The 22,491-nt window shown below is 41.3% G+C and overlaps 1 protein-coding gene and 1 long non-coding RNA gene across 5 annotated transcripts in view; one reads left to right on the forward strand and one right to left on the reverse strand.

Annotated features, from left to right (window-relative positions):
- The first annotated feature begins 309 nt into the window (after positions 1 to 309).
- On the forward strand, positions 310 to 20,985 carry LOC107179291. The gene is made up of 4 exons (XR_001509884.2): positions 310 to 320; positions 13,129 to 13,133; positions 18,800 to 18,805; positions 20,806 to 20,985. It is a non-coding gene; the product is annotated as an uncharacterized LOC107179291 (long non-coding RNA).
- ELMO1 (engulfment and cell motility 1) overlaps positions 7,753 to 22,491 on the reverse strand; it is a 524,791-nt gene continuing 510,052 nt past the window's right edge. For all 4 annotated transcript variants that reach the window (XM_042970062.1, XM_042970058.1, XM_007078577.3 and 1 more), the window contains 2 exons: positions 14,372 to 14,449; positions 7,753 to 9,012 (listed from right to left, as the gene is read on the reverse strand). In XM_042970062.1, the coding sequence (XP_042825996.1) occupies positions 8,812 to 9,012; positions 14,372 to 14,449 (279 nt within the window). In that variant the 3' untranslated portion in view covers positions 7,753 to 8,811. The remainder of the gene's footprint in view (positions 9,013 to 14,371; positions 14,450 to 22,491) is intronic.

The following is a 22,491-nucleotide window of genomic DNA, read 5'->3' on the forward strand; positions in this document are numbered from 1 at the left end:
TTCCTAGTAGTGCAATTGCTGGGTCATAGGGTAGTTCTATTTTAATTTTTTTGCACAACTTCTGCAGTGTTTTCCAGAGCGGCTGCACCAGTTTGCGTTCCCACCAACAGTGCAATAGGGTTTCCTTTTCTCCACATCCTCACCAATGGCTGTTGTTTCCTGAGTTGTTAATTTTAGTCATTCTGACTGGTGTGAGGTGGTAACTCATTGTGGTTTTGATTTGTATGTTCCTGACGAAGAGTGGTTATTGACATCTTTCCTTTTAATGAAACACTTCATATAGTTTTGAGAGCCAGTCATGTGCCATGGTAGAAATGAATGTCGCATAAATTATTTAATCCTGAGGTTTTAAAGTTTTATTTTTAAACACCGGAATCCCTTCTTAAAACAAAATCATACACAGCAGCTTTGCGTGTAAAACAGATAAAGCAAAACAAACAGAGCAGCTCTGTTTGATGAGAATTACAAGGTCAGAGTCAGTCATATTTTGAAAACTTTGTATATATATTTGCCAAATTTTTTCTCCAGGAAGATTGTGAAAGTCTGTTTCATTATCATTTGTCATCGTTGAATGTATAAAAATTTCGTTGACAAAATTCTGTCTTAAGGTATTAATAATATGCCTTTTAAAATTATTTGTGACCATGAACTTTTTCTTTTTTCAAGTGTCTACTCATGATTCTTTAAGGGTTTACTTACTCCCATTGTTAGCCCACATTTCTTTTGGGTTATTCTGTGTTGGGTTATTCTGTTTTTCTTATTGACTCATTTACATATTAAGAGAAAGAACCTGTAATGATATAGCCATTTGCCAATGTAGTAGGCCAAATAGGCATCTCATTTTAATGTGTATTTCTTCACTTTGTATGGCGGTGAATATTTTTTCATTACTATACTCATCATTCACCTTATATCTTGTTAATTGCCTGTTGATATCCTTTTCACATTTTTCAATTGGAGTGTTCATTTTCTGGGTGCTCCTTCTGTTAGTTATTATTGAATTGACTTAGTTTTCTTTATTACATTTTTCTTCTATTGATAGGGAAGTCACACATTTTCATTTCTAATATTTTCAATAGTTAATCCTCAATTTCTAATATGCAGAATTGATTTAAAGCCTAAGGATGATCAGTATTCCTAAAATACTGAAAAATAAAAGATTAAAATGTTTCCAGTTACATTATGCCCTTTAATTTTATATTATATTCTTTTTCTGTATTTTAATTTCATGTTGTTTTAATACACCTTGAATTAGTTGTTACTATTGACTTTTATACAGCCCTTTGCTGTTAGATTTGCCCCCAACACTTTCCGTTTTCTTCTCACTCTTAGAGATCATCTGCCTGTGACAAAAAAAAAATTAGTTTTTTTTTTCACTCTTGATTGTCATTTTAACTGGAAATCGATTTCTAGTTTATAATCTTCCACTTACTATGGATGGCTTCCAAGTGTTGTTTTACCTTTGATTCTGAGCACAACTTTTTAATAGCATTTGCTTTTCCTATGGAAATCCCTCTTGGCTCATAGAGGGTCATACCCAGAAGAGCTTTTCATTTATGTCTGCCAGGAGTCCAGCTCTGACCAGCCCAGGACCGTGTTTTATGTTAATCTTTCAAGTGGGCATTCTAGAACACATAGAAGCGGTATAAACGTGAACCCTAAAATCACATAAGTCACAGGCTGAAGGTTTCAAGATCTCATGTTGTCCTGTACCAATGGATAGATTTCTTTCCCCTTCTAACCTGCAACAGAGCCCTCTCAGGAGCCTGGCTTTTATGGGAAGAGCTCAGTTCCATCACTCATCTGGCTTGCACATGACCCCTGGTATCCAACCCCGCCTGGACATGAGAGCCCACACCCTTGTCAAGGCATCAACACCCTTAGCCACAGTTCATTGCTTCCGATTTCAGTTCTCTCTTCATCGTGGGCACCTGTGGATTTCTTTCTTTAGTACAAGCTAAAGTAAATACATTTAACCTCGTTTTTTATTGTATTCAAGTTTTTTGTTGCATTTAAAGTAATTTTGGGGAGAGGATGTGTTCTATATTGTCATGGAGCCAGAAATCCTTTATACTTACTTTCTGCCTTACGTTATAATGATTTTCTTTGCTGACAACTATAGTTAATTTTGAACATATTCCTCAGATATCTGAATAGTGTACATTTATTGTAGATTATATATATTGAAATATCTACTGAATCCAGTTAATCGTCTTAGTTAAAGCCTAATACCATTATTTAAGGTCTCTACATAAAGTATGGTGTTCATCAATTCTCTTGTGTTTATAATAGTCTTGGTTTGTGTATTTCAGGACAGTTTTATTTGGCATTAGACATTCTTGTCAGTTACATCAACATAGCAAATTGTACCAGTGTCAAAGAGAATTACAAAATGACTTTCATTGTCCACAGCCTTTTATCTTCTATTTTACTTGCCTGACATTTATTTGCTCCTTCCTTGCCATCTTCTCTCCCCATGTGCACCACTGTGACTCTGAATTTGCTGGTATATCTTATCTATCTCTGTATTTTCAATTACTCCCTATCTTTTTTTTTAAAGGCAGACTATCTTATAACTAGCAATTTGTCCAGATTTTGCTTTTTCCGGTAGCCTGAGGAAGATTTGGTCTTACATCTATTTTTGTATTTATACATTAGACTTCAAAAATGTATTCTTTTGCCTTTTATTTCTGTCCTTGCAATGATGGTTAAACTTCACCTCTTACAGTGCCCATGTCTATAATCTCTGTGGGACTCAGTCTGATCCTAGAAATTTGACTGACTGGCATGGTCAGCCTTCTGAAAAGCGAAGCACCTCTGACACAGGTTCTGCCTGATTGCCCTGCCTCCAGACCCACACTTCTTCAAACTGTGTTTTGTGCTGCTGCTGGTATGAGTGTGGTGATATCAAAATGCAAATCTGGTCCTGCCAATTCTCCTATGTGTATATGTCAGTGGTCCCAGCTCACATACAGAATACACTTACATGGGGCCCCTGGGTGGCTCAGTCGGTTGAGTGTCCAACTTCGGCTCAGTGCATGATCTCAGTTCATGAGTTTGAGCCCCATGTCCAGCTCTCTGCTGTCAGTGCAGAGCCCACATCAGATCCTCTTCTGTCCCTCCCCCCTGGTTGTCTCTCTCCCTCTTTCTAAATAAATAAGTAAACTTACAAAAATAAAAGAATACACTTGCAGCTGCTTAGCATGCCATTCAAGGTCTGTCACCCTCTTTCCCAAGCTTGTCTCCTACTGTTCTCTCTCCCATGCTCATCTCTGTTCCAGCCATAACACATTTCCTCTTTCTAGGGCCTCGAACTCTTACCTCTTCCGGGAATGCCCTTTATCAATTATTTCAGAAAGTATTGATGGAGTCCAGTTACACGCCTGGCACTGTGCTAAGGTAGTGGACAAGAGTGGTGAGAACAATCAGCCTGGTTCCTCCTTCACTGAACTCCTGGCTAGTGGGGAAGGTAGTGAAAGCCTCAAACAATTGTGACAGGGTAAGGAGAGGTGTCTGTGGGAGCACAGAGGAGTCCCCAGCCCTGACTTTGGGACCTAGGGAATAATTTCCAGGGAAAGTGATGACCAAAGTGAGGTTCAAAGGACAAGTAGGGAGTGAGCTTGGCCTTCTTTCCCTTATCACCTGGTGGCTTCCTGTCCCCCCTCCAAGTCTGCCAGACCTCACTTCCTCTGGGCGGGGGCAGTCAGTTCCTGTTTCAAGTGCTAGCTCAGTATATTGTACATTATGTTCTTCTTAGCCAGGGATTGTATTCATTTGCCTCTCTTTCCCGTTTCAGGCTATGAGCTTTTTGAAGGCAGAGTCTACTTCTCATTTATTTTTATATCCCTTTGCAGTGTGCTTGGTGCATAGAGAGTGCCCAAAGGAAGTCTTGTGGAATTTGATTCCTGGACCCTGCTCCTCCTGCCCAGCACCTCTTCTGGCCATGGCTTCACTCCATGCTTTCCGAACCTCTTTCTTTGTCCAACCCTTCCTCAGTTGCTCTACTCCCAGGATCCTCTTCTGATTCTTCTATCACTTTGTCCCTAAACCCCCTCCAGCACCCAGATGGTCCCTTCTCTGGCACCTGTTTGCTTCCATCTTTCAAGGGGCTGTAGGGGCAACCCGTTTCTTCTGCAAAACAGAAAGACAGACAAATAGCACCTGCTAAGAGATGTCTATTGAAGGGATAAGTGCTTTTGATAGCACGTCTCCTCCAAAATCTGGTGCCAGGGAAAGGTTGTTTTCTTATGATGGAATAAAACTTTTCCTTTTACTAAGAACATGAGAGCTATACATCCCAGTTGGCTTCCTTATTTACACCAGCTTCCAGGAGGAAATTCAGATTTAGCGTTCAAGTTGGCAACTCTCTTTACATGATGTTTCTGGTAGAATTATTTCCTTCCTTCATCTGGCTGTGTTCTAATTATTTCTGTGAATTAAAAAAGCCTACTTAACTTGAAGTGTTCATTTTACATTTCGATGTCAGAAAACATGTAATTACATTAAGAGAAAAATTTAGAGTAGAACTGTATTTTCATATGGGATTATACCATACCTCCTTTCCCCCAAATTTATTTTAAATTGTGGTTTTACGGCAAGTTACAGAAATCCTTATTTCAAGAAGTATGTTACAATTTTCCATTTTTCCTTCCTTTCTCTCCTTCGCTCTTTTATCTTTCTCAGAAAGCAGGCTGCATTGGTTGAAACACGTCATTTTGTTTGAGCTACACTAGAGATGGTTTGCTCACACCAAAGGAAAGAAAGGGGTGGGAGGGAAGGGGAGGCCATACCTGGGGAGGGAGAGGGACTTACTTCTTTAGCACTGATGGTTCTAGCCGCCCCATCCACAGTATTCTCAAGTAATGAGATTTCCATTTTATTAATGAGGTAAGCAGCCTCACAGTGGTTAAATGACTGTCTCAAGATTTTCTTTCTTTGTTTAGAGAAGTCCAACAAACCCAGTTTAGGATCTCACCTTCTTATCATTTCCTAAAATCTCCTGTTCCTCCTCTCTTCCTGATTTTAGAGCCAAACAGCTCTGTTATCTGCTTATTCATTCCAGAAGCCCAGGAGTCCTTTGCATTCTTTTCTCTCCATGACTTCAGAGACAGCTATCCTGCCTCTTCTATACCTTTGCTCTCCTCTTTGCCATCGCCTGTACCGGAGTCTGGGCACAGTGGTTCTGGCTTGAGACTATTTCCATTCACTTTTTGCTAACATCTCTGCTTTCAATTTCTCCTGCTCCTGTCTTTCCCCTACTTGGGTGTTTTGTCATTGTGATATTTCCGAATGGTATATCTGACAACATCCCTCCTCTGACTGCGCTCTCTTGCCCTCAGGTAAAAGTCCCCTGCAAGCTATGTCATGATTTTCATGATTTGTGTCTCACTCCTCTGCAGTAGTCTCTCCCATATGCATCTTACATACCAGTCACACCTAGTGACTTATGGCTTTGTGAACGGTCATGGGTTTTCATGCTTCCATGCCCTGTACACTTTGCTCTGCCTGGAGTATTCGTCTCTTGCATGGGGAACATCTGCTCTCTTTTGAGACCAGACTCAAATATCTATTCTTTTCTTGCTTTACTTAATCCCATTATCAAAAGTGTTGAGCACAAGCTCCTTTCTAGTTCTCTACCTTGTACATATTTATATAGTACTATTTGTCACACTGTGCTGCAATTATTTGTTTTGTATTTGACTAGCTTGATTATACGTTTCTGATCTTATAGATTTCGTTCTTATTTTTGCAAACTCTAGATTTATATATCTTATTCTTGTTATATTCCTAGTGCTTAGCTCTAAGCACTTTTTTTTATTAGGGTATGGATATTTCATTTCCTTCAAGCTAAAGGTTTATATTAATTGTAAAATATCGCATAACTATAACAAAACGGATGAAAGGAAGGTATGTCATTGGAATGCCTGCTGAGTTCATTGTAAGAGCAGGTAGTAGGACATGCTTTATTTGAGAATTGGAAGATGGCTTAGGATGGATTTGCAAAGACTCAAGAAACATTAGTCTGGTACTTTTCCTTTCCAATGACTGTTAGGTTTTTCTACCCTTGTAAGTAGTTGAGTCTGAGGGGGCCAATTAATTATCCTTCCTGCTTTAGGTTCTAAATAAAAAATTAGACAGGAATTAAAATATCAGCAGATTCAAATGCAATGACCAGTTTTATTGCAGGTAAAGCTGAACTGGGGAATGCGGTGTAGACCTGATGATAAAATTGGGCTTCCTACTTTACCCCTCCCTGGCTTTGGCCAATTTATCCATCCAGGCTTGGAAACCTGAGGCTGCAGGGGCTGAGCTGGAGGGGAAGGCTTGCTGTGTGGGAAGCGTTGTCAGTCAAGACACACAAGATGAGCTGTCCAAATATTGACAGCAACCCTGCTTCATATTGTTGCAAAATGAAAAAATGGTGTCATACTCTGGATCTCATCCATCCGCAGAGGAAGGGGGTCTAAGGAGAGTTAGGAGAATGCTCTCTTCATAGTCGAGAAAGGGTTAGTTTCTATTTAATGTACCAAAGCACGAGTGCCAAAAAAGACAGGGGCTGGTTCTTCCCAGCAAGGGTTCTAGGACAGATCAGTCTCTTAAACCTGGAGTCAGGACCTCAGATACCTTGATCCAAAGAATTCCCCTTTCAAGGACAGATCTGGTAACTTCAAAGTAAAAATAGTATGACTCTGTCTACTTTCTTTTACCTAATATTTATCATTTTATCATGATGATGGCTGGATCAATAAGTGTGCCTGACAGGAAGGACAGGTGGGTTAACGTCATTAACGCTTAATGACAAAGGAAGCATCTACTTGACAGTCAGGTGTGAGTGTTCTGATGGGAAGCATAATCGCCTGTGAATTACTATGGATTCTAAAGGACTTTTTTTCCCCTGCAATTTATGGAGGGCTCTGGACCATGTCATCTCAACTCAAGTCAGTCTGTAATTGCACATCTTGATGATGGTAAAGAGCAGTGACCTGAAGGCATCTAACACTTCTGCAGCAAGCCCAGAGTGACTTGTGCTGCAACCATGCTTAATTTGCACGCTTGGACCTTTCTGACATCCCTTCCGGCCCTCGGAGTTTATGATCCAGATACACCTCCAGTGGAAACTGACCTCAGAAAAATCCTTTGCTGGGCTCTGACCCATATCTTATTAACTCATAGTTAGGCTTATTTAGTTTTGACTTAATTTATTTCCGGTCCATGGGTTTGCATTCTTTTTCATAGCTAAATGTGCTCCCTCAAAGTATGATGTGCTGAATTTGGCCAGTTCTATACATTATACAATGGTAAGGAAGAAAAAAATAAAAGAGGAAAAGTCCTGGTCAGGAGGCAACAGTGTAACATAAATAGCCATATTTTCACATAGTGGGTCTGATTTTCTCTATCAGTTGAGATGATCTTCTTAGAAATAACATTCCTTATTGATGCTCAGAGTCTACGGTGACATAGCAGTGGTTAAGTCCCCTCAGCCAGTGGGGGATGTGAATCACCTGATTCTGAGGGCTGGGGTGGGGCCAAAGATGCCACATTTCTGACAAGCTCACGAGTGAAGCTTATGACTGAGTAGCAAGCACCTAAGTTACCAAATCAAAACACAGGCTCCCCAACTCATCACAATTGATTTTATTCCACAGCATGTGTAAGGGAATGTTATTCTCAGGAAGATGTTTAGGATTAAAATAATAATTAAAAAAAACCTTGAAAGTACACACATTTATGTATCTCTTCTTTTCATTAAATATATATCTGTTTGGCAAAAAAATGTTAGACTCTTTTGTACAAAAACAAAGCAAAAAAAAAAAAAAAAAACAAACAACAACCCCAAACCCTTGCAAATTGTCAATACTTGTAATAATTACAGTGATGTAAACTTGGATGTCTGACAGCTTGACCATCCCGTGGAGCCTGTTTGCAGCAGAACCCCCAGCACAAGGTAACACCAAACCTTTAGACAGGGGCTGCCTGCCACAGACGCATTAGGTTTAGTATATTAGAGATGGGGACAACTGATTTCACCATTTGTGCTTTCAGCGAAGGGGCCGGAAGGGTGTGAGGCATGAAGAAGGCAGGTGTGGGCTGGGGCAGAGAGAGGACACCCAAGACTAGCTGGCGAGGAAGGAAGGTAGGTCACAGTCACAGTGCAGATGTGAAGTGGGCATGGGACCTGGGACTGTGTCCGGGAGACCCGGTGCTGGCGAAAGCTAGGACGAGGCTGCTGCTGCTGCTCTTGGGACCAGAGAGGAACAGCACGAGGCAAAGGCCTGGACGGAGGAGGGAAGGGATTTGGAAGCTGATTTCCATTCACATGGAACTGGTGGTGTGAGCCGACTCTAGAGAGAAAGGGAACGAGGAGGTGGTGTTTGGTCTTCTCGAGAAGCTAGGCTGTTTCTTCCAGACGCAAGCACTGGGGCACTCCCTTCCGTCTGGCGGGCAGGTTTGGGGGCAGTCTGGAGCTGCCGGCTTGCACATTCCGGGGAGAGAGGATGTGCCTGCTGGGGGATAGGACGGAAGGGCCCTTTGGATCTCTTATTGGCGGTGGGTTTTGCTCTGCTCCCACCAGTAGACTGTAGCATGGGAAGTGACCTAAAGCAATGGAGTCTAGAAACAGAATCAGGGCAGTGAGCAGGATGCCAGGTAGGGGCAGAAGAACGCTGGGGCTAGAGGCGAGGCCAAAGAAAGTGTTGACCCACAGCTCCTCTTGACCGCGAGAGGGTTCCAAGGCGTGGGTGTGTTTTCATTCTTCTCTCCCATTAGCTAGATTTTCCAGTTATGGAGGGGGTGCTTCTGGGCCCGGCCACTTCAGTTACAGTCATAGACGAAGTCATAGTTGCTGGGCTCCTTGGGGATGGGTGGAGGTGCGTCGGGGATCTGAATGTTTTCCAGGTCGAGGAGGCGGAGCTTGATTTCCATGCTGAGCAGGGTGTCCAAGTCATTCCGGGTCAGCTCACTCATCATGTCTTTCCCCAGCAGCGCATTCAGCCCATCTGTCCAGATACAGTACTGGTGGAAAAGGAGGCGACAAGTGTAACTACTGATGACAATCACAAGTGTGGTAACAATGGTTAACACTGATTATTCAACATGTGCTAGGCTCTGGAGAAGGTGCTTTGCCTAGATCATCATTTCATAGAGTTGACACTTCTGTTATCATCTCTGTTTTGCAGTCAAGGGAACCAAGGCCCTGAGAGGCTGAGTAACTTGGTAGCAGGTAGTGGGATTCGAACCCAGGCAATCTGACTCTAGTGTCTGCATGCTTCCATGCAAATAATGCCTTCTTACATTAATAGCAGGAGGATTTCGGATCTGCATGACTTTGCAACATGACGTCTCTAACATCCCACCAGTGAGTCTGATTTTAAGCTTTTGGTACAATATATTCCAACACTACTGTGCTCGGCATTACATTGAGCTTGCTTCTTTCCTGACTACAAGCATGGTTCCTAGTCTAGTGGCTAATCTCTGCCTCTCCTACGTGGTTCCTAACACTCACTATGACAGTCCACACCTGCCCTGGAGCCAAAGGTAGTCCCACCTTTGCATTTCTCAGCAAAAGCACTGCCCAATGTCTGGTGGACAAAATGGCTAAAATTATTGGGTGACTTTCATGGGAGGTGGGTTGGCTGTCTGTCTCTTCTGCCTGAGTCGTCAGTTTCCAGAGCTTTTCTCCTCCATATCTCTGAAGCCTGGTTCCTGGGGACATGGCTTTTCTGGGAAGGCCCTCCAGAGCACCGAACTAAGAATTTTATTCTTCCTTTCTCATTAAAAGGAACCATGCTCTTTGTTTCTCCAGTTGACTGTGAACTCCTTGAGGGAAGAAACTGTACCTTGTTTATCTGAGGACCTGCTTTGTTCTTGTCAGCTTCCCTCCCAGGGGCTGTAAGTTGGGGACATGGTATTAGAGCCATGATACCTGGTGGAAGGAGTAGCTTCTGCTGCCAGAATCTGAGAAAACCGCCTGCATTCTGGATGCTGTGTTCTTCTCACCTTTTAGGATATTCTAGTCCTACGGAGGATCTCTGTGATACCAATTGCTCTGCTCCTACTGTCAGACTAGTCTTCCTTCTAGAACATGCTCTAGATTCCCCTTTGTCCTGCCCTCACTCAGTCAAGTGACAATTCCAGACCATACTTAGCTGGTCCTTTGCAGTGTGGTTACCTGGGCTGTGGTGAGGAATATAACATATCTCAACATAAAAGGTACTACAAGACTGCAAGGACTTTACAAACCTTAAGTCACAGTGATATGGAAGTCTCACCATGGTGCCCACCGATGGCACCACTTTCTCAGCTGAGGAGAAGCACCGTGGCTGTATTATGAGGTTGTATGTCTTAGTAGTGCAGCCCTGAACTGTAGAACTTTGCCTTGGCTATGTGAGCTCTGCCAAAGCATTTAACCCATCTAAATACCAGTTGAGCGCTAAGAGATCTCTGGAAGTATTAATGTCCTCAGTAATATCTTAGATAGATTCTGAACTCATCTTAACATCCATTTCCACATAAATAGCTTTGATAAAAATAGATTCTAAGGTCCTGCCCTGGAGATCATGAACTTGCATATCTTGCGTAAGTAAATTTTATTCAGAAAAACTTCCAGTGAATTCTGATATACCTCCAGATACTGGTACCACTGAACTCCATGCTCTCTAAGGCCCCTTCCAGCTCGAACGCTGTTTCATTGTAAATCCCTAAGTGCTGGGATTACTGCTTTTTGTACAGCCATGCCAGTCCTGGCTAGCTTCCTAGTACAGATTAATGTAACCCACAGGAATACTTCTGTGGCGCCTTTCTTTTGAGAAGGAGCTGGCACAGAAAATTTTATTAAAAAGTACATCAACCAATAAATAAAAACTCTGTAGTACAGAATCTGAGTTTGAAGTATCAAGATGAACTTACAATGTATTTTGTCTTTTAAAAAACACCATAGCTCTTAGCTTTGCCCATAAAAAGACCTAAAAATAATGATGGACCAAGTAATAGTAAGCACACCTAATGCCCAGATTCTGGTTGCTAAATACCATTTTCTACCAAAAAGGGACCAAGACTCCAAAGAGAGAAAGCAGAAAACATGCAAGAGGAGCCTGGAATATTTTGTCATAGCAAAATGACTGAAAAGTTGTCAAAGACATCTGGGGTCATGTCAATTGGACACAGAAGTCAACCAGAAGGTGCTCCAACTTTCTCTAGATAGGATAATTTGGACATTGATAATGATAATAACTGCAACCTATTAAAACACTGCTATGTTTACATCCATTACTTTATAATGATGCTCAAACGCCAAAACACTTCATTGTTCTCCTTTGGAAGATAAGGAATTATTTTGAAGACTAATAACAGGAATCAAGTATTTATCCTGCCTATTATATATAAATTGTATTACCTCAAATATGGGGCCAGTTTCCTGCTAATAAATGAGAAGGGAATGATAGAATTGAGATATTAACCTTTTCCAATGTCTAATGGGTCCAAGGATCTAGGCAATAATCATCAATGGCTGCTAACATCTCCGAAAGATAGACAACCAAATACAACACCACTGTTGCTTAAAGTTGTGCCTGAATTAGATTAATCCTCTAACTATCACCGAACAGGAAACACAGGAGACAGATAAACATGAGAAGTAACAGTGCAGGTTGCAGTAGGCAGAATAAACTCTCCTTTTAAGGGCAACCATGTCCTAATCCCTGGAGCCTGTGAGGATGTTGGGGTACACAGCAAAGGGGATTAAAATTGCTAATCAGCTGATCTTCAAGTAGAAAGGTTATCTGAGGTTGTCCAGGTGGGCCTAATGTAATCACAAGGGTCCTTAAAACATGGAAGAGGGAAACAGAATAGGAGTGAGTGAGAGAGGGAGTTCTGACTACAGAGAAGGAGGAGGTTGGAATGAAGTGCTGTGGAGACTCAACCTCCGTGGACAAATGGAGGCCGTGGCTAAGGAATGCTGGTGGCCTCCCAAAGTGGAAAGGGCAAGGAAGCAGATTTTCCCCTAGACCCTCCATAAAGGAATTCAGGCCTGCTAATACTTTGATTTTAGCCCCCAAAGACGTGCATCTTCTGACCTCCAGAATTGTAAGGTAACACATTTATGTTGTTTTAAGCCACTAAATTTGTGGTAATTTTTTGCAACAGTGACCACAGCAAACTAATACACATACTTATAATAAAGCAAAATCTAGACTCAGCAAGGTTACCAGACAGATGACTTGTTTTTTTCAATGAATAAATTGCAAAGGAAAAAAAAAAAAAGCAAAAGCAGACGCTCATAAGACAGGGAGATAGAGAGAAAGAGAGGAACCTACAGATTCAAAGAAACTGAAGAAACAAGTTAATCAATTTCTGTGCATGGACCTTATTTGGATTCTGATCGGAACAAAGTATAAAAGAAACACACACACACTCACACACACACATACACACACGAGGCAAGTGGAGAAATCTGAAAACCGACTACAGATGGTAGTATCAAAATGTCTAAAAAAGTCAGGTGTAATAGTGGTATTGTAGTTAGGTTTCCAAATGGATGCTATTTTCAGAGATGCACACAGGAATATTTGCAAATAAACACTATAATTGGATTTACTTTGATAGGAATCTGGAGGGGGCAATTGGGTGTGGGTGGAGGTACAGGGGAGACCAGATTGGCCCCGAGTTGATTAACTGCTGACACTTGGTGACAGGCAGTGGCAGGAAGCTGAGTTCAGGTCCTGCTCTCCGCCTTCCTGGCTATACAGTGCAGGGGCCAGGGAGACGGGGTTTCTGGAGCAAGGGTCCTGTGGTTTAAATTCCGGCTCTGTTATGTACTACTTGTTTGACTCTGGACAACTTTCTTAACCTCTTTGTGACTCATTTCCCTCCTTTATCGAATGGGCATAATCACAGTTTGTTTCTTTCAGAGGTATGTGAAGATTAAGTGAGGGGAAGTACAGAGGATGCCTGGCACAGGGCAATCCACACTGGTTGTAAGTACTACAATCTTTACTAATGCTGAGGTATTCGATTTTGGGAGGCCACTCTCCTTATGTGGTAAATGAAGATACCTGTAATAGAATGTTCTGTTTTATTGACCGAGGATGCAAATAAAATGAGGTAATACATATGAAAGAGATTTGAAGACAGCAAAAGTATTCACAAGTGTATGGCATTTTTCTCCTCACTATGTCAATAAAATGTGGCAGTTACAAATAAAATTTGGCAGTCTCAGAACATTTATCCTTATCTGGAATTAATGCAAGCTGGAGAAAACAGCCTTGCAGAGATTTAAATAACATCCACATTTCTACATTTTAAAGCAGTTTTCTATACTACTATGTATAAGCTGTATATGTCTTAAATATGGTGGCCTGTGAATAACCACAATTTTGTTTAAAAAGAGAAATGGTAGGACACAGTATCTATTTTCAGAAAGATGAAGACAAAGTCATACCCTTTTGCAAACTAAATGTCAAGTAACACAGAATTACATTTAAGCACCATTCTAAATGCAGGATTTGCATCTAATCTTTCCTCTCTCTTTGGGATGTACAATTTTATGCAAAAGCTTTAAACCAGTGAAAACTAGATACTGAATAACTTCTAAATGAGCAGAGTCTCCTAGGGGAGATGGGAAACAAAAGTCAGGTTCCATTAAAATGTTCCCTTCCTTTCTAAAAGCTGTTTATGCAACTGCATGTAAAACAAAAATTTGAATGGTATCATCTAAAAATAAGAGTTTCAAACATAATATTGGGTTCTGGTTTACAAGAGAACAAGTTAAATCAACCATAGCTGCTATTTCACCTTACAAATACATTTTCCTAGATCTATGCTAAATATTTTAAATATAGCTGACAGCGTGCTTCAAGAAGAGAAACAAATTATACATATAACAAGATGTCAAAAAGGAATAAAATCATCTCAAAAATAAAATTCCAACAGCAGAGACAGCCCAAAACTCTTAAAATAACTTAAAGAAACATGGTAGAAAACCTACTTCATCAAATGTTTTAAAGAAGAGAGACACGTTTATCTTGGGAAGATCCTGACTAAAAATTAAATACTCAGTGAAAACCAGCACTTGACCAGGGCTGATTCTTCTTCAAATCGACAATTATGTCCTTGCTGAGTATGAAGCATTTGTACATTCTTTGTTTTTACCATGAACTACTGGTCGAGCTAGTAAGAGGTTGAATTGGTTATAATGGGCAGTTTTTAAAGAAGTCTCCATTCTATTCCAAATCAACAAGATGTTCCTTTGTTCATGATTTTTCTCAGGCAGGCTTTTTTTTTTAAAATGAAATTTATTTCCAATATTTCTCTCTTGCTTGCTCTTCTAGAGAAAATGTGACACTCTCTTACAAATTAACCCCACTGAGACCCTTACCTCGTGTTTGTCAGGAGCTATGAAGTTCAGCTGGCAGTTTGAGTCATACAAGATCGAGAAAGCAAGTTCAAGCACCTCCTGCAAGGGATGAGAGAAAGTACCACGTTAAGAATGGGTACATTCGTTCCACAGTTACAAATGGTTGCGGACTGACAAGAGGGGCTTGTCAGTGAGGCTGATGGGGGGAAGGAGCATCCTTTTTTCCCAAGGTTCACAACACTTTCCTTCTATTCAGGGGAAGTCTGCATGAACCATCTCGTTTAATTCTCAAGATAATCCTTGCACAAGTGTGATCATTTCTCTTTTATGGCAGGGGCTTGGAGAAGTTAAATGACTGTCCAAAGCCATATAGCCCCAAAGCCATGCCACTCTCCTTTCTTCAGCATCTCCTTTCCAGGTCCAGGGAGGCCTTGAGAAATAGTAAACTCTTCCCTAACCAGCAGATTAAGGGCTGCTCTATCGTTGATTACCCCAAATACACAGATGTCCATGTGGGTCTGAGCTTCCTAAAACATGAAAGCTACATGGGAGCCCATGAGGCTTGTGGGTGAACTCATTATCTTTAGGCCCTTTGTTCCTTAAGCTACTAGAGCAAAGGCCACACGAAACTTAAATTTTATCCAAAGAGGCTGCAGAGTATAAAGGAGAAGCAAGGGCCCAGTGTCAGAATGCCCGGGTTCCTTCATTGGTGAGTGCCTGTTGAGTGCAGGCTATGAGTCAGAACAAAGGGCCAAGGACTAAACACCACTGCCATTTCATTGTAGCTGTATGACCTTGGCCGAGACACTGTCATGTCTAATATGTATGTATGTCTTAAGAATTTAATTCTATGTGCTGTACAGTATTGGGCACAATGATTATTCTACTTGTTTGAGCAGTCAGCAGGATACAATCTTTGCAAGATGATAGTCATGGCACATCTCAACACCCTACCAGCTCCTAATCTGGAGAAGGGCCAAGTGTATCCACATTGGTGCTCTACATTGTTATAACACACAGATATCGCATAATTTCTCAGGAGGACATATCTTTCCACATCACTCTCTGCCTAACATCTATCAGAGGATTTGCCTTTGGCCACTCATGCACAGCGAGAATGCCCCAGAAAGAAGATGGACCTCATCTGTCTAGATGAGGTCAACACCACCAGATTTCAGAATTTCAAATGGGTTAAAGAGTTCTTGTCAAGTGACTTCTGAAGGCTTAGCATTAGCTGGATGCCTCTCCTGACAAAGTCAACCATCCGGCTATTTGGGCTCTTGTGAGGTTTGTCTGTATCTGACTCATGAAGAAGGAACAGCTCTTGTTCTGAGCCCAGACCTACCAGTATCTCACACTCTTTCGGCTTCCTCACCCTGCCTGAAGTAGGAGCAAGTGAAGGAAAGAATGCCAAGTCAAGAATGGGAGCTTCTGTAAAACTACCCCATCCCCATTTTCCTTTCTTCTCTCTCAGGCCCCCATTCAGGTCTGCCCAGTGAAGGTCAATAATATTAAAATGAAACAAAAAAGAGCTCACCAAACGAAACAAAAATATTTTTTCCACTAAGTTTGGCATCTCCCTTGGGTCTTTTAGTTTGTCATGAGCCCTACTAGTGATATCATAAATTGGTGTTATCTTTTTAAAAAAACCATTCAGGCAATCCTTGTCAAGAACTGGGGATCTCATTCCTGGGATTATTCCTAAAATTCTCAAAACCAAGCAAAAACTGTATACATTATTACCTATAATAATATGAGAACCAAATAAATGTCCTCCCCACTTTGGGTAAACAAGTTAAGACACCACAAATGAGCAGAGAAGTATATTCAGCCAGCCATTCAGTATGATAATTATGAAGAACTGATCTGATGTGACAAAAATCAAGAAAAATGAATGTTATTTACATGCTGATCACAATAATGAACAATGTCTACCTGTGAACAGAGACTGGAGGCAAATTATGTGAAATGAAAATCATGTTAAGATGCTGGGATTATTTTCTCTTTCAAAAAAGCTTAAAACTTTTTTTTCAATAAAATACAAGCTCTGATCTCATATATTCATGAAAAAATTGTTCTTAGATTAGGAACATTGATATAAATGATTTTTTACAAATTTTAGTAACATTCAGGAAAACCCTCTGACTCATGCTTGAGCGATTGGATAGAAAGGGGAGGATAGGCTTTGCTTGTGAACGACCAGTCAGTATATGGCAGCCTGGCAGCCGCCCTAGGTGAGCTTCAGAGGTCACTGGAAAAAGGTGAAATTCACAAACAGATTTCTGGGCGGATGCTAGACAACCGGTCCTCTGCTGAGGGCAGTTACGTGAATCATCCCCTTGCAAACGACAGCCAGTGTGAACACCACCAGGGCCCAGAAGCAGCCGCTTGACTAGGTGCTAAAGTCACTTGAGGCCAGAGTGTCAGTGTGGTTGTCCTTGTGACACCGTCTGTTCTGCAGAGGCACAGAGAAGGAAGAGAAAGGAGGGGGCCTGCAAACTTCAGGCTCTGCCCTCCTAAGGCATAAACCAGTGAGGACGTGAGTGAATGAACGGAGCTGTCATGACCTAGATTCCTGATAAACACAGGCAGGAAATGGGAAATTCGTGACGATGTCAATCCCCACTTTCATTTCACTAAAGCTGCCTAGGAGGGGTGGGAGGAATTAATTCTCGGAACCACATGACTGCATTAAAGGCTGCTATCGCCTGTAATGAGTTTTATTGACGTCTCTGGCTTGTTGTCATTGAGTCGTTGGTGGAGGTCAGCTCTTCAGCACTTCAAGCACAGAGGCTACAGAGCTGGGAGCGATGCCACCTCTCGGACTAACACTCCAGAAGCTGCCACCTGTCCAAACTGTCTGTGAGGAAAGAGGTGCCAGGAGATGGTAGAGTCGTGGTCATGGGTCTGGGGAACGTCCCCCTCTTGGGTTTCATCACGCTCCATGGCACTCAGACATCTGATGCTCTGGGGCTTTGCTATCCACAACCTAAGGTCTTTTATGCCCTCTGGATTTAATTCAGTGAAAAACAATGTTCAGGAGCTCCTTATTTTCATCTTCTATTCCATTAATTCACATCTCTCAGCATGTGAAGGAAGTCCTGGGATGGGAGAATTCTGGGGACATGGGAGGCAGGAGAAACTGAAGATTCCCCCCCAACCCATGCCCTGGGGCCTCTGACCCCATCCTCAACTCCTGGGCCCTAAGACCAGTGATAAGGCATGCTAGGTCAGGGGAGCTCAGAGAAATTCTGGGCATGGATGGCACCTTGTTTTAAGGATTGCCATTTTCCAGGGGTCAAATGATGGACGGACTGAACACAAGAGTAGAGTTTGATACAACATATTTTCAGTATCCAGTGTTGGCTGCCATTCCTTTTATTGTTTTGGGGTGACATGCCTTATTTGGCGATCTTTCCCAGCATTCACTTGAACTGTGTTGGTTCTCCACCATGTATCCAGGTCGTCTTGAGGGCAAAGCATTTTGATTAAAGACATAGGGTACAACTTGGCGTGTGTGTGTGTGCTAAAATTGGCCATAGGCATAGCAGTAGATTTCATAGCTGTAACACACTGCTGCTCATCTATATCTCTATGAGTTTGAGTTTCTATTTTAGAAGGCAAAAATTACTCATTCATGTAGTACATAATAATAGAGGATACTGCCTTCTTCAGGCAGCTGTAACTTTCTGGCCCCAATCTATCTTAGCATTATCAGCCAATAGTTCTCCCACCCATTTTCTTCTGTCTCTATCAATCCTATACTATAAATTCAATGTCTCTCAATCAGAGGATATTCTTTCATATATTGGAAAGCCCCTGTGCCTTTTCACATACTCTCTCCTCCTCCTAGAAAGTCTTCCTCTTGCTTCTACCCCTGAACAATTCCTTTTCAAAACTCAGCTCAGATACCATTTCCTCCGGGAGCCTTTTTCAAGTCTCCCAGACTCTCCCTGTATTTAAAGGTTCTGGGGCATAGACAATATTGGATTATAATTGCATGTTGGCACATAAATTTTATATCTACTAGACACCCAAGGCCAGGGGCCAGGTTGTGCTTATCTTTCAATTCCTAGCTTCTGGCACTGGCATGGTACAAGGAAGATACTCGATGTCATATGAGTATGAATGATGAATAAAGTAAATCTCAGTAAAGGGCTTTTGGGTTAATACCAGGGTTTTCAAGCTGATGCTAGAACATTAGCTTCTAGTATAATCTGCTTCTTATTTCAGGTTCATGAATCACATTGGAAAAATAAAAGCTGGATTCTAGGACATGGTGAGAGGGAAGCTTCTGCTATGTCAAGGATAGTCCTATCCATATCAGTGATATCTGGTCAGATCTTCCTTCTGGGGACTATGTTCACTATTTACGCTCAGAGCTCATCTTGACTGGCATCCAATGCTGACTGAGTGAATGACTCTAGGAACAAGTGCCTGTGCCTTCAGGGAAAGGTTTGGTTCCTTTCCCTTTCCTATTCCCAGGACCTTAGACAGTGCCTGACATATCAGATGTTGAATGAGTGAGAAGTCCTGTCAGTTACCAATATATTGCTATTAATGAAGTGTCTCCCTTATGGACCCTAATTCTCAGTTTGTCTTGCTCAGCGATTAAACTAACCAAAAGACCCATGGCATGAAATGTCAGAACCTACCCTCTAGTTGGAAGAACTGTCTGAAGAGCCAGCAACACACCTTAGTTATTTCCTCTACCATGTACTGACAGATCTCTTGTGGACACATTTTGGTCAGGTCTCCTTTTAAGCTGCAGGTCTCCCCTTTTCTACCAGAAGTTCCAGAGGTAGGGAGCAACAGCCCTGTGGAGTACTAGGAGAAGGGGTGTGGGTGTGTGGGATTGAGGAAGGCAATTCTCAGAACCCACGGTTTCCTCTTTGCCTTTTGATGTTTTGCCTGATGAACTGGGTGTATGAACACTATAGATGTTGCAAGACAAACAATTTTCATGTGTATGCAATGAAAGAGCCAGGCTGGCAGACATACTGCCTGTCTCAGCCCTCAAAGTAGCCTGGAAGAGCTGGTGGTGACCAGAACATCTAGACCAATGAATACCAGGAAATAGCCTCTACTGGCTATTTATCTATGTGTTTATAGCACTGGGCCCCATTTATCCATCCATCCATCCATCCATCCATCCATCCATCCATCCATTCAATTTTCCATGAGTTCCATGACAAAAAAACCAAAAACCAAAACCCAAAATAGATTGGAAAACGCCATTTACTCAGTTTGTTTTGTTGATCTCCTCTAAGGGGAGAGGAGTCTGACACAGGAAGGCCACATCACCCACACATATCATACGCTCAAATGAGATCATCATCCCCACACCTGTTTTGATATTGGTAACTTGTGTCTTTTCTCATTTTTTCTTGGTTAGTCAGGCTGGAAGTTTATAAATTTTATTAATCTCTTCTAAAAACCAAGTTTTGCCTTTGTTGATTTTCTCTACTGTTTTCAGTTTCATTGATTTCTACTCTAATATTAATTATTTCTTTTCTTCTGTTTGCTTTAGGCTTATATTGCTTTTCTCCAGTTTCCTAAGGTAGAAAATTTATTGATTTTAAATCTTACTTCTTTTCTAATATATATGCATTTAATGTTATAATTTTCCCTCTAAGCACTGCTTTTGCCCCATCCCACACATTTTGATAAGTTATATTTTATTTCTATTTAGTTTATTTTGTAATTTCCCTTGAGATTTCTTTGAACTATGGGTTATTTAGAAGTGTGTTCTTAAACTTCCAAATATTTGGGGAGATTTTCCAGCTATCTTTCTGTTACTGATTTCTAGCTTAATTCTACTCTGGTCTGAGAACATACTCTGTATGATTGTTATTCTTTTAAATTTGTTAGGATATATTTTATGGCCCAGAATCTGGTCTTTCTTGGTGAAATGTCTCTTGTGAGCTAGAGAAGAATGTGTAGTCTGCTGTTGTCAGATGGATTTTCTACTAATGTTAATTAGATCAAGTTGACTGATGGTGCTCTTCTGGTCATCAATATCTTTACTGATTTTCTGTCTGCTTCATCTATCAGTTACTGACAGAGGGGTGTTGAAATCCCCATATAATCATGGATTTGTGAATTTCTCCTTTCAGTTCCTTGTCTTTGGTTTTCTGAAGTTGGCATATTCCATGCCCAAGTGGTTTTTGTTTTTGTTTTTGAGTAGTTATCCTGCTTAGTGTCCTCTAAACTTCCTGGATTTGTGATTTTATGTCTGTCATTAATTTTGGATTGCATTAGCCATTCTTTCAATATTTCTTTTGCTCCATTCTTTTTCTTCTGGTATTCTAATTACACATATGTTATACTTTTTGCAATTGTCCCTCAGTTCTTTGGGGTTCTAATGTTTTCATTTTTTTCCTCTTTACGTTTCAGGTTAGAAGTTTCTGTTGACTCATCTTTAAGCCACTAATAGTTTCCTTGGTCATGTCAAGTCTATTGATAAACCTATTAGAAGCATTCTTCACTTCTGTTACATTGTTTTTACTGATAGTCTTTCCTTTTGATTCATTTCTAGAGTTTCCGTCTCTTTGCTTAAATTACCCATCAGTTTTTTCAGGTTGTCTACTTTTTCCATTAGAGCCTATGGCACTTATAACCTAGTCATTTTAATTTTTTTAATGTTTATTTAATTTTGAGAGAGGGAGATACAGAGCATGTGTGGGGGAGGGACAGAGAGAGAGAGAGAGACAGAGAGAGAGGGAGACACACTCTGAAATAGGCTCCAGGCTCTGAGCTGTCAGCCTGACATGGAGCTCAAACTCACGAACCATGAGATCATGACCTGAGCTGAAGTTAGACACTTAACCAACTAAGCCACCCAGGCTCCCCCAACCTAGTTATTTTAAAATTCTGTCTGATAATTCCAGCATCTGTGTTATAATGGAGTCTGGTTCTGATGATGATTGCTTTGTTTCTTCGGGCTGTTTTTTTTTTTTTTTTTTTTGTGGCATTCCTATAATTTTTTGGTTGAGATCTAGACATGTTGTGTCAGGTAATAGGAAGTAAGATACATAGACCTTTAGAGTGATGATTTATGTTGATCTGGCAAGGAATTGAGATATGTTTAACATTTGCTATAGATAAGTGCCACATTCAAATTCCTGTAATGTCCCTGTTTTTGTCTCCCCTACTGACTTGGGGTTCCCTAAGTACTCCTCCTCAGAGAGAGTTTATGCCTTGAAGATCTTTCAGCCCTGATACAACATTATTATCTTGGAGTCTTATTAGTGTGGTGGTAGGACATGGGTGAGGGACAGTTTTCTATAATTTCCCACTTAAGTTCTCATCTTTTAGGGGCTCTATATCTTGTGGTTGTCACCTTCTCAAGTTGCATAGCCTTCCCTTTCCCCTCATACCCCTCCCCTTTTTCTTGGCTGCAGAGTTTCCTATCAATTTCCTTGAGGCTCTGACTGCTGTTGACTGTTTCTCCCCTACCCCCAACTCCACAGTTGAGGCAGAAAGGCTAAAATGGGGTAAAATGGGAGAAACTGTCTTCACCTAGATAGGAAAAAGGGCTTTGTTATGAAGAAGGCTCTGGCATATTTTACAATTACTCTTCCCTTTCCCCTACCAGAGACATGAGGAGTGGTCCTTCTCAGTTCTTCCCTGCAAGAATCTCTAGGGTTCCTGGAGGTAAAGCTCATGAAAGTATGACCCCCAGAAGACTGAAACCCCAAGTTCCTCCCTCTCACACTAGCCCTCACTCAGCCTAAAGCAATTAATCAGAATTGTCACTTAACTGATCCTACAATTTATAGCACTGGTGCATTTTGCTCCTGGTGAGCACATCTGGCTGTGATTCTTTGGATACACCGGACTCTCCAGATTCTGGGGGTGGGGGGTGGTTTGCCCTGCAACCTCAGTTCTCTGGTAGGTCCAAGAAAATTGTGGATTTTCACTTTATTCGATTTCTTCTTACTATAAGGATAGGGGTGAAAATTCCCAAGCACTTTATATGTTGGGACTGAAACCAATCTCTCCACACATATTTTACAGAATTCTCTCTATCCCTACTCAGAGTCCATGAGTCCTGGCAATCTGTTTTGCCAGCAACTACACCCCTCCTGGTCTTCTCTGGGTTATAAACTCTTGTTGCTGTCAATTTCCCCTCATTGTTT

The sequence above is a fragment of the Panthera tigris genome, chromosome A2 (assembly GCF_018350195.1).
Source record: "Panthera tigris isolate Pti1 chromosome A2, P.tigris_Pti1_mat1.1, whole genome shotgun sequence".
Classification (NCBI taxonomy): Eukaryota; Metazoa; Chordata; class Mammalia; order Carnivora; family Felidae; genus Panthera; species Panthera tigris.